We start from the raw sequence: 14,303 nt of genomic DNA, 5'->3' as shown, positions 1-14,303 counted from the left end.
TTGGGTCATCCTATGAAGTGGGCCGTACAGTACTTTTTGAAAAATCCTGGAATATACAGCCAGGCCCCATGTAAAATCTCTAATATATGAGTCTTTCCATCAGATCTGGTATGAATTTGTCATTAACTTGGGTCCACCGCTCAGATTAGTAGACACGTGTGCATTTGTGAGTACCATTGAGAAAAAAATTAAACCCGATTTGTTTATTTTACACGCGCGAGTACCCTTTGCATCTGCCTCTACCAGAGTCTGACCTCGGAAGAGAAGCTGAGAGTAGGAAGAAGTAGAAGCGGAGGGGAGAGAAAACGTAGGTTTTTACGGAACGAAACGTGGTAAGACAACGGAAAGGACTTTGATTTCGATCTTCCTAATAGAGTTTCGAAACGGAGGGTTTCTTCCATCTTCTCTGTATTCGCTTTTACCAAATCCGCCCAATTTTCGGTAAGAATCCACCTCCAAAATCATCATCTGATTTTTTCGCCCATTTGATTCAATTCTCATAATCACAGTCTCCGTCTTGTTAGGGTTTTGCACCTTTCCCTCTTTCCTCATGAGCGTTCTATTTTCTAGGGTTTCTGTGTTTGGGTATTCTTCCGATTTAAACCAAAAGGTTGAAATTTTTCGTGACGGAGATTGTGAAAATGGTCATGAATATAACTTTTTTGTTTATATATATGAATTTATATGTTTAGATATTGATCGATTCCATTTCGATTCAAGACAAGAATTTAACTTTGTTCTATGTGGTGTTGTAAGTTAATTTCTTTTTCGGAAATTGATATCCACAACCCCACTCCGTTTTGAAATTTGATAGCCCCTTCTTCGTACCTAATTTCAGCTATGGAGAGTATAGTATACATGAAAGATGGGGTGTATTTATCAAAATAAAGGGTTATTGGTATCAGCTCCCTTTCAATGTCGTCTGTTTATTTGAATTTATTTATTACACTATGCCTGCATAAAAGTGCAATAGGGGAATACAAAAGAAACGTTATTGGGTTTCTGTAAAGCTCTAGGTACATACCAGAATACTGAGACTGTAGTCGTATGGAATCATTGCATATACAATTTAATTGTGTATCATATTTCTTGGGTTTGATTCATTTTCTGCTACTGGAATACACTGGAAACTGGAAACAAGTAAAAGATAGTGGTTGGCAGTTATGCGTGACCTCTCTTCCTCAGTTCAAAATCATGGTTTCAGACAATATCAATGGAACATCATCATGATCTATTTTTCTTCTTATATGCGAACATGGTTGTAACAGACAATTGGTGGGCTTCATTTCTACTGTACTACCTTTTTTTTCCTTTTTAAATCCTTTTCTCTTATGAATTCTATGAGCAGCAGCTTTGCAATTTTGCTTAGTATTAGGCCATGTGTTTAAATTATACACACACACACACACACACACACACACACATAGGGAAATGTGATCAGCACAACCATGTTTTTACAAATGCAGCATATCTCTTCTTTTTTACTTGGCTTGTCAGAGCTTTTTGGGAACGGTAATGAACTTTGACAGCTCTTTAAATAATAAAAGATAAGATGTGTTTGTGCAAATATCAGAACATGGTTGTGCTGATAACATTTCCCTATATTTATATATTGAGATTTGATAGGGACCATCACATAAGGCATTTCACGTACCGGCTGTTGCATGAGAGAGCAGCCACATAGTCTCACTTTGTTTTATTTGAATGGTTGGGAGTTTCATTAATATAAAGACCAAGATGCTCCAATACAAAGAAACAATAGAAACATAAATAAGAACCAAGATCAATAATACAACAATGAAAAAAACAATAGAGGGAAAATCACGGCGGAAGGAAATCGTAAAGCTCCAATGCTTGCAAGTTAACACCACGTATAGCTTAATTATCTGCGGAGTCATTAGCGGATCTTCGAACATGATTGAAACCAATTGACGAGGAGCTAATAATGTCTTGAATTTCGTCAAAGAAAGAGGCAAATCGCCAAGGGCAGGCTTTGGGCCACCTTAACCACCTGAACACATTGATGGAATCCCCTTCTGCAATCACTCTATCCAAATTTTCTCCCGCCACTAATCTTAATCCTTGCAAAGCCGCACGGACCTCCGTCTCATTAGAATCAGCAAACACTTGCAAACGCCCTTTGAACCGACCCTGAATCTTCTCTAAGGACTCCCCCAATTCCTGCTGGCCCCGTGTGACCCAAACCAAATCACATACGATGAATTAAATGAAATAGACAAAAAGTTAGACTAGACTAGCTACATAGTGTCACTTTTTGTCTAATTCATCCTATGTGGCTGCTTTCTCATGCAACAGCCGCTCTGTGAAATGTCTTCTGCGATGGTCCCTAGCAAATCCCTTATATATATAATGGTTTCTGCGCTCGAGCACAGAAACTACATTTTTGATTTGGGGGGGGGCAGCATTGGGGCGGTGATCCAAGCCATTCATTTGGAAGGCCTCATCATGGATAGGGTGTCCACCAAAAATCAGCTCCATTGGATCACCTTAGGGTGTCCATTTGTGGGGCCAAAAATGGACAGATTTGTGGTCAAACAGTATCTGTCTATTTTTGGCCCCACAAATGGACACCCCATGGTGATCCAATGGAGCTGATTTTTGGTAGACCACCCATCCATGATGGGGCCTTCCAAATGAATGGTTTGGATCACCCCCGCAATGCGGCCCCCCCCCCCCCCCCCCCGGTCCTGTTTCTGTGCTCAAGTGCAGAAACCCTTTTCTCACACAAATATATATATATATATATATATATATATATATATATATATATATATATATATCTTAGAATTCACTGTTCACTGTTTATTATCTGTTTAGGTTTTTATCAGCATCACTGGGTTGCTGATTGCTTAAATAATATGTGAAAATTAACATGGAAATGTGTTATGCAGTTTCCCATCATCATGTCTGATATGGAAAGCACCGACATTACGGACAACGTCGAACCCCACATGGGTGGGGAACATAATTCTCCTCTGAGGGAGTCTGTTGCAAATGAAGGAAATGCAAATTTAGAGCCCTATCTGGGTATGAAGTTTGAATCTGAAGAGGCAGCGTACATATTCTATAATGAATATGCTAGGCGTGCGGGCTTTGGCATCAGTAAAAAATCCACCCGTCGTTCAAAGACAGATAAAGCATTGATTGCGGGAGAGTATGCATGTGTGAGACATGGTTTCAAAAAGCCTCGCGAAACCAATAGGGCACGAGCAGACATAAGGATAGGATGCAAAGCAATGATGAAGGTGAAGAAAATGACCTCTGGTAGATGGGTTATACTTAACTTTGTTAAGGAACATAACCATGAACTTGATCCACAGAATTCCCGGTTTTTTAGGTCACACGGTTGGAAGTCTCCACGTTATGAACTACAACGGAATAGGCAAAAGATGGCTTCCATGTTGGGTAAAGAATCTGGTGGAAGCAAAAACATACTATTCGTGAAAAATGATAGTAGAAATCATATTAATGATGAACGTGGAAAGTTACTTGCGGCAGGAGATCCACAAGCTATTCATGAGCATTTCATGCGGATGCAAAGTTTGGATCCCTCGTTTTTTTATGAGATGGAGCTCGATGAGAATCAACGATTGAAAAATCTAGTTTGGGTCGATGCGAAGTCTAGAATGGCTTATACTCACTTTGGGGATGTAGTTACTTTTGATACTTCGTATTTGACAAAAAAATATCATTTGCCGCTTGCTATGTTCGTAGGAGTGAATCAACATGGGCAGTCTATGTTGCTTGGCTGCACACTGATTACAAAGGAGACAAAAACATCGTTTGTTTGGGTGTTTAAGACATGGCTTAGAGCGATGTTCGACCAGCCTCCAATGGCGATTATTACTGACCAAGACAATGATGTGAAAGCTGCAATTGCAGAGGTGTTTCCAGAAACCCATCATCGTTTTTGCTTATGGCAAATTCGAAAAAAGATTCGCGAGAAATTGGGTCATGTTTGTAGAACTCATGAGAAATTTCTGCAGAAATTTGATAAATGTGTTTATGACTCTATGACGGCTGATGACTTTGAAAGGAGATGGAGGAAATTGATTGTAAATTTTGACCTGACAAGGGATGAGTGGCTTCAAACTTTGTATCAAGATCGTCAACAATGGGTCCTAGCATACTTGAAGGACGCATTTTTTGCAGGAATGTCTGTATGTCACCGAAGTGAAAGTGTAAGCTGCTTTTTTGATCCATATGTGACTTCCAAAACTACATTGAAAGAGTTTCTAGAAAAATGTGACATAGCTTTACAAAAGAGGTGTGAGAAGGAAGCTCAAGCCGATTTTGAGACATTACAAACAAAGCCCCCATTGAAGACCCCATCACCTTTTGAAGTGCAATTGGCATCTGTTTACACGAGAGATATATTCAAAAGATTTCAAATCGAGGTTTTAGGAATGGCTGCTTGCCATTCCGTAAACGTTCAGCAGGAAGGGGAGACCAGAACTTACACAGTGAGGGACTTGGAAGCTAGACAGGACTACACAGTTATATGGAATGGTTTTGAAACAAAAGTTTCTTGTATTTGCTGTTTGTTTGAGTTCAAAGGCTTTCTCTGTAGACATTCAATGGTAGTCCTTGTAGCATCGGGCGTATATGAGATCCCATCTCATTACATTTTGAAACGTTGGACAAAGGATGCGAAAAGCAAGCCTGTGTTGGATCAATGTTGTGCTGAAGACGATGTTCAAAGTGACTGCCCCAAAACTACAACGGAACGTTTCAACGACCTATGCCAACGAACTATTAAGATTGCGGAGGAAGGGTCATTATCTAAAGAAAGCTATGGTGTAGCATTGCATGCTATACAAGAAGCAGTAGATAAAATTATAACTGAGAACAAATCTCAAAAGAAGGTTCTTCAACAAACTGCTTTACCTAGTAATAGTCATCAACAAGTTAACAAAGGAAATCAAGCAAATGGTATGGAAGGTGTATTTGTTGAGCTTGATCCTGATCGCTTGAAGTCGAAGGAGCCTGATAAGGAATTGAGATCTAGAGCGGAGAAGAGCTCTACCAAGGCGAAGAAATATACGTGTAGTCATTGCAAGAAGACTGGTCACAATGTTGCTACATGCAAGGAGGTTGGTCACAATCTAATGGTTTGACATACTAACATTACAATTTTTTTTTTTTTTTGACTTGTATGCATGGTTTTAAATTTCGGTTTTGGTACCGGTTTCGGACCCCACCGAAATCAAAATTTCGAACGAAATTCGGCGAAACGATAAAAACGTTATTTTATTCAAATACCAAATTTCGGCCGAATTTCGGAAAGACTATTAAATTATTATTTTTTCCTTTCTTACTTACACATGTCAATCGGGGTGAAGGACCCTTCTCGGAGGATCCGCCCGTACCACCTCTTTAGGAAAACTATTAAATTATATTATATTGCAAATGTGGGCCACGTGGCTTGCATGTATTCCAGCTGTCCACCTCCTTTAATTTCTTTGGTTTCACCGATGCTTCCCTTTTCTTTGCCTCTCCTCCAACCAATGAGAGCCGTTTAGATTAGGCCCAGTGGATGTAGGTTGATCCGACCGACGACCCACGGTCTTCTCCACTCCACTGTAGCGTTGAGGAAATCCTAGTTAATTTCATGTGTTGAGAAAGGAAAAAAACATCCGTCTTCTCCACTCCACACTGTAGCCAACATCCGAGGAAATCCTCCATTGCCCTCATATTCATATTCCCTCTGTTAATTCCATGAATTGAGAAAGGAAAAAAAAAAGAAGGTTTTGGGTGAAATTTCAGAATTTTTGACGAAATTTCGGACGAAATAAAATACTATTTCGGGTATATGACGTTTCGGTGTCGGTCCGACTGAAACCCAAAATTTCGGATTTCGGTCGAAATTTAAAACCATGCTTGTATGTAGTCACTGTCTTAAGTGAGTATATTCATTGAAGTGGGTTCTTATATTTGTTGCAGACACAATTAAATTCTGGAGCATCAGGTGTTACAAATCAGTGTAACACACAAGAGAGCTCTCATCAGATGGTTTGACAGTCTTACCTTAGACAGAGTCTAATTTTTAGACTATTTTGACTTGAGTGCATTTCTTAAGTTGGTTTTTCTTAATTGTTGCAGGGACAATTGAATTCTGGAGTACCGAGTTCAAGCAATCAATGTGGCACGCGAGAGACGTTGCAACTAATGGTTGGCATGATCTGATATAGCCATTGTCCATTTCTTATCTAATTTGACTGCATGCATTGCTTAGAGTGGGTTCAAATTTGTTGCAGGGACAGTTGGATGTGGGAGCATTGGCTCCTCCTGCCTATTCAGTGTGGAGCCTTACCAATGGCTAAATGTAAATTCACTTTCACGGTATCCATATGGTTTTCATGATGATCTAATAGCATGATTGCTTTTCATTTTTTGGTGTAGTTTATGACTATTTACTCAGTAAACTTGGTTATTTTGGTCTTGTTATAAGTTCCTTGCAGAATCTTAGTGCTTTGTTCGATTTTGTGAATTTAGGCATGGCTGTGGTATGCAGTAACTGAACAAATTCTAGTGTACTTGTACTAGTAACTAGTAACATGCATAATACTATTTTTTTAGCAGTATGCAATAACAGGAGTTTTGATATAGTGTCTGCACGTAGGTGCACTCATTTTTTGCAAAAAAAAAAAAACAAACCGTGGGGCTGACCTTGTGCGAAGATCCAAAACCGTTCATTTGTTGGGCCCCAACGTAATGAGTCTGTGCCCCGAACATCATCTCCATAGGATTAACCCTTCGTCCTCATTCGTTGGGCCCCAGCGTAATTAGTCTGTACCCCGAATATCATCCCCATAAGATGATCCTAACCCTTCTATTCAGGGTACAGACTAATTATGTTGGGGCCCTACGAATGAAGACGAAGGGTTAGGATCGTCCTATGGAGATGATGTTTGGGGCACAGACTCATTATGTTGGGGCCCGGCAAATGAATGGTTGGATCTTCGCACAAGGTCTGCCCCACTGTTTTCTTTTTGAAAAAAATGCGCACCAACGTGCGGACACCGCATAGAAACTCTTAATAACAGTATGTAGTGGGCCTTTCTTTAATATGTCTCCAACTCCAATGAAATGTATGGATGGTGGTAGACTTAGTCGTTTTTCTTGTAGTATGTGGAATATGATTCCTTTTTTACAACCTGTTGGTAAAACAACTCAAGACCTGATGTTGATGTTGTGTTGTGCTGAAATTTCCTTCTCATTGCTAAACTGAACTACTCTTTTTAGGTTATGCATCATCTTAGTTTGTTCACTTGTTGTTTCTTAATCATTAATTTCCTCTGGTATATTCACGTCTCTCAATTCACCGTGACTATTTGTTGTTTCCTAGCAGTAGTTTTTTCATCAACTATCTTAAGTTCCTGCCTTTCAGTCTTTTCTAATCTGTAGTTGTTAATATCATCTTGCATTTTGTTTTGAATGGTGTAGATTTGTTAGAAAAAGGAGAAAGTCCAATGACTGAGATGGTCAAGATGAACCAAAACAAAAAAGGAAAAATTAATATTATGTAGCATTTAGATCTTTCTATCATTTTCCTTTATGGTTTTTATCCTGTTTATTGCTTTGAGTCCCGTTTTTAATTGATGTTTGCTATTTTAATGTAAATTATTGCTCTTATCATGTTTATCCTGTTTGTTGTTCTTATCTGATATTACATGATCCAATTATAATTTTAATATGTTGTGTTTCTCCCTGGAGAGGAGAGGCTTTCTTTGCCTAGAATCTCTTCTTAGGTAATCTATGACTTACACCAATTCTGTTTTCTCTTTTCTTCTTCTTGTTGGTGAGATTCTGACCTTGTTATCATTCTCTTTCATGTTTCTTTTTCATTTTACTTCTGTTTTTTCCATAAACCACCTTCCCGGAAACCCCAAACCTCAATTAATCTTACCTAAATCACTCCTGCACTATTTTGTTCACCTATCTTTTACCTGAAAGCCTAAAATATCCATGAAAAATAGTTTTGCTACCTTAGAAACATCATTCAAATGCATCCCTATCCCGCGTCTCTCTCCTTTTGTGTAAAGACTCATTTGACAGCTTCCCGGCATATGTTTGCACCCTTCTAAACCTACCCTAAACCTAATAGAAATATTTTTCCAATCTAATTACATATTTTAGGATCCAAAACCTTAATTTTCACCCATCCTTTTCACCCCTATTGTTCCTTTTATATATGAAATGCCCCAAATAGCCCAAAACGAAAAATCGTTTGGGAGGGTATTTCAGTCCCAAGTTATATAAAAAAACCAAATCAAATAAGAGATTAACTAGGAAGGTTTCCTAGTTTAACCCAATTAGGGTTTGCTATTCTAAACAACTAGGACTCTTATTAAAGGAGTAAAAAATCTCTCATTAAACCAAAACCTACAGAAATACCCTATTACAAAGAAAACGTGTGGAAGCTTTGTTAATTGAGGATACGAAAAAAGTTTTCCCTTTTTGAGGTATGTATTCAATTCAAGATTAATTCTTGCTTGCTCTTGTTTAAAGTATTAAAATCCTCCATAAACTTGTAGGGACTAATGGGGGTTTAGTAGAACCAAGATCCATTCCAAGTTTGCGGGCTTGATAAATTAAAAGAAAAACCCATCCAACTAGTTTTTTGTGTTAATCTACGTTGGCATGGGGATTTATGATAAAAATCATGAATTTGGGGTGGATCTTGATGGGTCAAATCACTGTTATATTTAAAGAATTTTGATTTCCAAGAGAAGGGAATGGATTGTTAGATTTATTTTAGAAGTAACCCGGATTTGGAAATTCGTTTTCCCAAAGATCTTGTCAAGCTTTTCATGTTTAATAAACTTAAAAATCAAGGTAAGATTAAAGGGTATTCAAGTAGGTAATTGTAGATGTTTAATAGAGGGGAAACCATGATTTTTGTACAGTTTTTACAAGAAAAATCCGTATGCTTAACTGAACCCAAAAAGGGGCTTGGATGGTCGATCAAGCAAGGGCTGGTCTACCGGCCAGCACCCCCAAAGGTTGTGGGTTGTTTGGGGTTCGAGTAGGATGTTTGGTCTCTTCTCAGACCTTTTAGGGTCTGTTAGAACTTCTTTAGTGCCATATGGTTGTTGTTTGGAACCCTAATTCAAATAATATGAATTTTAGGAGATCCTTGTGAAGAGAAAGTCCTTGGGTTCAAGCTTGTGCGTGAAAAATCGTTGAACGACTATTGGTGAGTGGCTTGTTTCCTATAATAGTGTTTAATAAAATCATGTGCCATGTTTAAACATCATTTTATTTGTTAGATTAGAGAATTGGAGGGTTGTTTGTTAGAGTTGGTGCCCTAAAATGTAGTATATTTCGCATGTTAGTCAATGAAAGTTTTTTTTTCATGACATTTATGGGTACTAAAAGTTAAATATGTGTGATATGCTACTTGTTATTGAGACATATTTGTCCTTAGGTAGCAAAGTAGTAAACTCATGCTCATGGATTCACAGATCCTAGGGAGCAAGGAGATATGATATTCCGGTTCTTTGCAGACCTTAGTAGTTCTTAGTTGGGGTTGAGGTTGGACACTTCCTCCTGTACACAACTAGCATCTATCTTGCCTACATGCACGAGATGTGGAGTGATTTATCTCAATCATTTGGGTAGTGGACCCTAAGCAAGATAGAATGGGTACGACAGTGAGATTGCGTACTGAACAAAATCACATTAGAATAGCTTGTGGACAGGAGAACTTTGAGCTATTCTACCAGACATGACCATTTACATGTCCTTTGACCTAAGGGGTCATATTGGTCTGTTGGCGAGTCTCTCATTTTTGGTCTATCTAACCGTGGTTCTTATTGGAGTCACCAGAGGGTAGTACTGGAGTGTTGGACAAACCTTCGAGGTCAATATTGATACCCGATATGGAATTCTCTGCTTATTTAATAGAATAACATCTACGGTTTTGGTCAGAGCAGTTGGCTTAGAAAAATACCTGGCCGTGGATTTGATAAGATGTTTATCAAAAGGATTTCACAAAATAAGTTTTTGAAATGGTTTTAGCAAATGCATTTGCAGGCCGACACTGCTTGACTGAAAGGTATACCATGAGTGAGCCCAGGAGGTAATTAATGTCCACCCCTCGTAGGACACAACTCGGCAGATATGGACTTAGAGAAATGACTTGCACATTTGATGTGATTAGGAGTATGATGATTTGACAGTTATCTTCAGGGTTATGTTTCGATGGAGGCCATTGACTCAATGAGATTGTTGCATTAGCTATGGAGTAATAATTGCAGTGGGGCCCACTTGTGGGTTCTGCAGTATCTATCGTTAAATCCCTGCTACGATCCCACTCACTACTCTATTGACCTATTATAATCTATTGGATAGAGGTCCCGCATTTATTTGGTTGCTCACACGAACTAGTTTTGTGGCATTGGATGCATTGAAAGGATATAGACAATGTACATGTGGTGTATATACACTATGGGATACATTGGGAGTACCAAAATGGTTAAGTTTTAACTATAAGGGTATTTTGGGAATATCATAAATTATATTGGAGCTTTAATCCTATTGGATAGGATTGGGTTGCATTAATATAATTGGGAATTAAATAAAATGCAATGGGAATTTGAATTGGATAAGTGGACCCACATGTGATGAATTTGGGTGGGACCCATGTTCACACACCCCATCCGCATGTGGTGTACCATTATCGATTTGGAATTCAAATAATATTTGGAATATTATTACTTGATTTGTTTTTACAAATTAAAGCAACACATGTGATGAAATTGGAAAGAGAGAGAGAGAGAATGAAATAATTGAACAAACAATATTGGAAACAAGGAAACCACATGAGGCAACCCAAGGTTGCTTGGCAGCAAGGCACGCTCCCTTGGGCGCCCCATGTGGGTTTCCTAAGTGGGGTAGCTAGTTCCCAATTGGTGCTTTCAATTTTGACTAGTTTCCTTAGTTTTTGGGATTTCTCTAGAAACTCTGGATTGTGCAAAAGCCAATTGAAAACTCTATATATACAGGACATATTGCTGGAGTTTTTTAGAGCTCTCCCATAATTCAATGTGCTGGAAATTGGTAGTGACACCCCAAAGTCTTTCTCTTCTTTTCTCTCAATTCCATCAGCTAGTTTGGTCTTTTGAAGGTCAAAGACAATCGCCCAAATAAGCTCCATTTATCTAAACATATTTTCACATATTATAATCTTATTTAGATCAGATTATAAAGTGAACAAAGAGTTGTACACAAGATCCTTTGCGCAACAATTGGAATCTATCGATTCAACTTGGGGTTTCGCATCGATTAGATCGCCGACGAATTTTCGAGGAGTAGATCAAGCGGACGTGTTCTTCTCTACAACAAGTAAAGGTATGTGATTTATATTTGTGGTTATTAAATCACCATAAAATCAATTAGTCCCTAGGAATCCTGGGTTAGAGCAAAAATTTTGTTCTACAGGGTTTATTCTTCCGCTACGTGTAGCGATTTTGCTCAAGATTTTTCAACCTTTCTAACATTGTTGTTAGAAATAAAAGCATGAGATCATTCATTGTGCATTGTTACATGGATTTGAAAAGTTTGGATCAAGTATGTTGTCATGTGGTAGCAATAGACCTGGCAAAAGCGACCCGTGCCCGCGGGTCGACCCGACCCACCCGCAAATTTGCGGGCACGGGTCTAAGTTTTAGTGACCCGTGAAAAACTAACCCGCGGGTGACCCAACCCGCAAAAACACGGGTCGGGTCGGGTCAACCCGTGGGCACCCGCATTTTTACGTATTTTTTAATTTTTCTTCAGAATGTTATCAGCACTACTGTTTTTTCCGAGGGAACTCCTCACTTTATAAAAAGTACGGTATGGCCCGCACCATAGGATTATCCAAACCGTCCATTAGATGGGCCATAGCCTAAATAGGTTATGCCCCAAAATTATTTCCATTTGGTTGATTCTAACCCTCCTATCTATAGAGGGTTAGGATCAACCCTCTAACATTCAGATTGGAGGGTTAGGATCATCCTATGAAAATGATTTTTGGAGCATAACCTATTTAGGCTATGGCCCATCTAATGGACGGTTTGGATCATCCTATGGTGTGGGCCATACCATACTTTTAATAAAGTGAGAGTGCGCTTATAAGAAAACAGTACTGTGGATAACATTTCCTTCGGTTTTTTATTTTACAAGAATTTCCTACCAAACTTCTCCTATGGCAACTTCTCGGCATGTGGCCATCGTCGTGCAACGATATGCGCACATGGCAAATGTTGCTAGCAAATAAAAAAACAAAAAAAAGTAATCATTACACTCGGAAAAGTAAAATAGCTAAATTATAAAGTTTTAAATGAAAAATTACCTAGAAATGTTTATAAAGTTCTAAAATTACGAAAAAAAATACAAATAAAATATAAAAGGTTATGACAATTACGGAAAAAAACAGATACGGTCAAATCGGATAATTATTACAATCCCATATATATATGTGGGTGACCCGCGGGTTGACCCGGCACACCCGCGGGTCACCTAAATTCTGACCCGCAAAAATGCGGGTCATTTCCTCACCCGACCCGTGGACCCGCACCCGCGGGTTGACCCGGCCCGACCCACCCGTTTGCCAGGTCTAGGTAGCAAGTTGCACTTGTTGATCATGTTGATGTTGTAGCTATGCATATAGCCTTGATGTTCAATATGAAAGCATTTCTACTAGTTCGTGAATTAAACCATGGTTATTGTTGTATTGGGTCCATGTGGGCCAAAGTGATATGTATCATGTTGCATATATCTTGTTACCATGAATTGGTGAGATTGTACCTACGTGGTAGGTGATGTGGAAAGGCTGCAAGGTCACTAGCGGTTGGCTCAATTTCCTTAGGAGGGGGTGAAACTGAGAACCTCACCCAGTAGGGTTGTGAAAGTGGGAACCTCGTCTAGTAGGGTGGTGAAACTAAACATGTATATGTGGCCTGTGGAGGCTGTGCTTTACTCAGTGGGGGGTGAAACTGAGAACCTCAACCAGCAGGGTTGTGAAACTGGGAACCTCGTCTAGTAGGGTGGTGAAACTAGATATGTATATGTGGCCTGTGGAGGCTGTGCCTTACTCAGTAGGGGCATAGTTGTCAAACTCTTACGAGTCGTACGAGTCAACTCTTGAGTCGAGTCGCATGGGCGAGTCGCCTCTGTTGATGATTCTTACAAGTCGTCAGGTGACTCTTACGAGTCACTGCGAGTCGAGTAAAAAGACTAAGACTCTTATGAGTCAAGTCGAGTCGCTAGGCTTGGGCTTTCTTGTTTTTATGGTTGAAAGCTTGGAAGTTGGAAGTTGGAAGTTGGAAGTTGGAACAATTATTATTATTTTGAATGGTAGCCAAGTGCATTAAATGCGGAAAAAATACCGAGGAGGTATATACAAATAAAGAGACCGAAAAGACAAGAACAAGCCCCACTGCAGGGGTCAAGGAGGAACACAGTCAAATAGCTCAACTCTCTCCTTAGAGACACCACCTCTAGCTAAACTGTCCGCCACCCCATTAGCTGACCGCCTAACATGATGGAAAGAAATCAGTTCATCTCCCACCCTGTCTTAGATCTCATCGAAGAAAGAGGCAAATCTCTAAGGGAAGAAATGAGAGCCATTAATCCACATTATCGCATTGAGCGGGCCTCCTTCTACCACTACCTTATTCAAATCTTCATTTTCAAGATACCTTATTCCATGGTAGATAACATGCACTTCAGCTTCATCAGCGTCTGCGACTCCAAAGTGACCCGCAAAAGCCCATTTTATAGCTCCAAATTCATCCCTCAAGAGTCCCCCAATTTTGGCAAGACCAGGATTCCCCATGCTAGACCCGTTAAAGTTTAGCTTCAAAAAAGAATGTGCGAGAGGTTCCCAGTCTTGGACAGTCTTGGGTTCTTGGCCTGCACGACCAAAAATCTCTTTCCAACCATACCATAAATCATGATACAAATTTAAAGTGAGGAAGAGTTTTCTTCCATGATTAAGTTCTAACCAGAACTTAATTATTTTTGTGCATGTAAGTTACAAGTATATAGTTATTTATATTTTTGGCTTAGTGCTTTATCTATGTGCTATTGGGTTATATTTTTTACATGCTTCATCTTTTGATATATAATTATATTCTTTTCAACTAAATTTCTGTTCTTGTCAAAAACTCTTACGAGTCATGAGTCGAGTCGTGTCACGAGTCATAAAATTAAGAAATCGAGTCACGAGTCGAGTTATGGGTTGACAACTATGAGTAGGGGTGAAACTGAGAACCTCACCCAGTAGGGTTGTG

The 14,303-nt window shown here is 39.2% G+C and overlaps 1 protein-coding gene across 3 annotated transcripts in view; it reads left to right on the top strand.

Annotated features, from left to right (window-relative positions):
* The first annotated feature begins 207 nt into the window (after positions 1 to 207).
* Positions 208 to 14,303, top strand: part of LOC143885330 (protein FAR1-RELATED SEQUENCE 4-like) — a 35,246-nt gene continuing 21,150 nt past the window's right edge. For 2 of the 3 annotated variants that reach the window (XM_077389449.1, XM_077389448.1), the window contains exons 1-5: positions 208 to 441; positions 2,913 to 5,114; positions 5,965 to 6,033; positions 6,124 to 6,192; positions 6,279 to 6,346. In XM_077389449.1, the coding sequence (XP_077245564.1) occupies positions 2,925 to 5,114; positions 5,965 to 6,033; positions 6,124 to 6,192; positions 6,279 to 6,344 (2,394 nt within the window). In that variant the 5' untranslated portion in view covers positions 208 to 441; positions 2,913 to 2,924 and the 3' untranslated portion in view covers positions 6,345 to 6,346. Of the gene's footprint in view, positions 442 to 2,912; positions 5,115 to 5,964; positions 6,034 to 6,123; positions 6,193 to 6,278; positions 6,364 to 14,303 lie in introns of all 3 variants that reach the window. The other variant, XM_077389450.1, reaches the window with a different exon arrangement.

This window comes from Tasmannia lanceolata, unplaced genomic scaffold (assembly GCF_043159265.1).
Source record: "Tasmannia lanceolata isolate RefF3 unplaced genomic scaffold, GAP_Taslan_0.1 ptg000008l, whole genome shotgun sequence".
Lineage (NCBI taxonomy): Eukaryota > Viridiplantae > Streptophyta > Magnoliopsida > Canellales > Winteraceae > Tasmannia > Tasmannia lanceolata.
The sequence above is the reverse complement of the archived record's forward strand: the minus strand, read 5'-3'. Positions and strand labels throughout refer to the sequence as shown.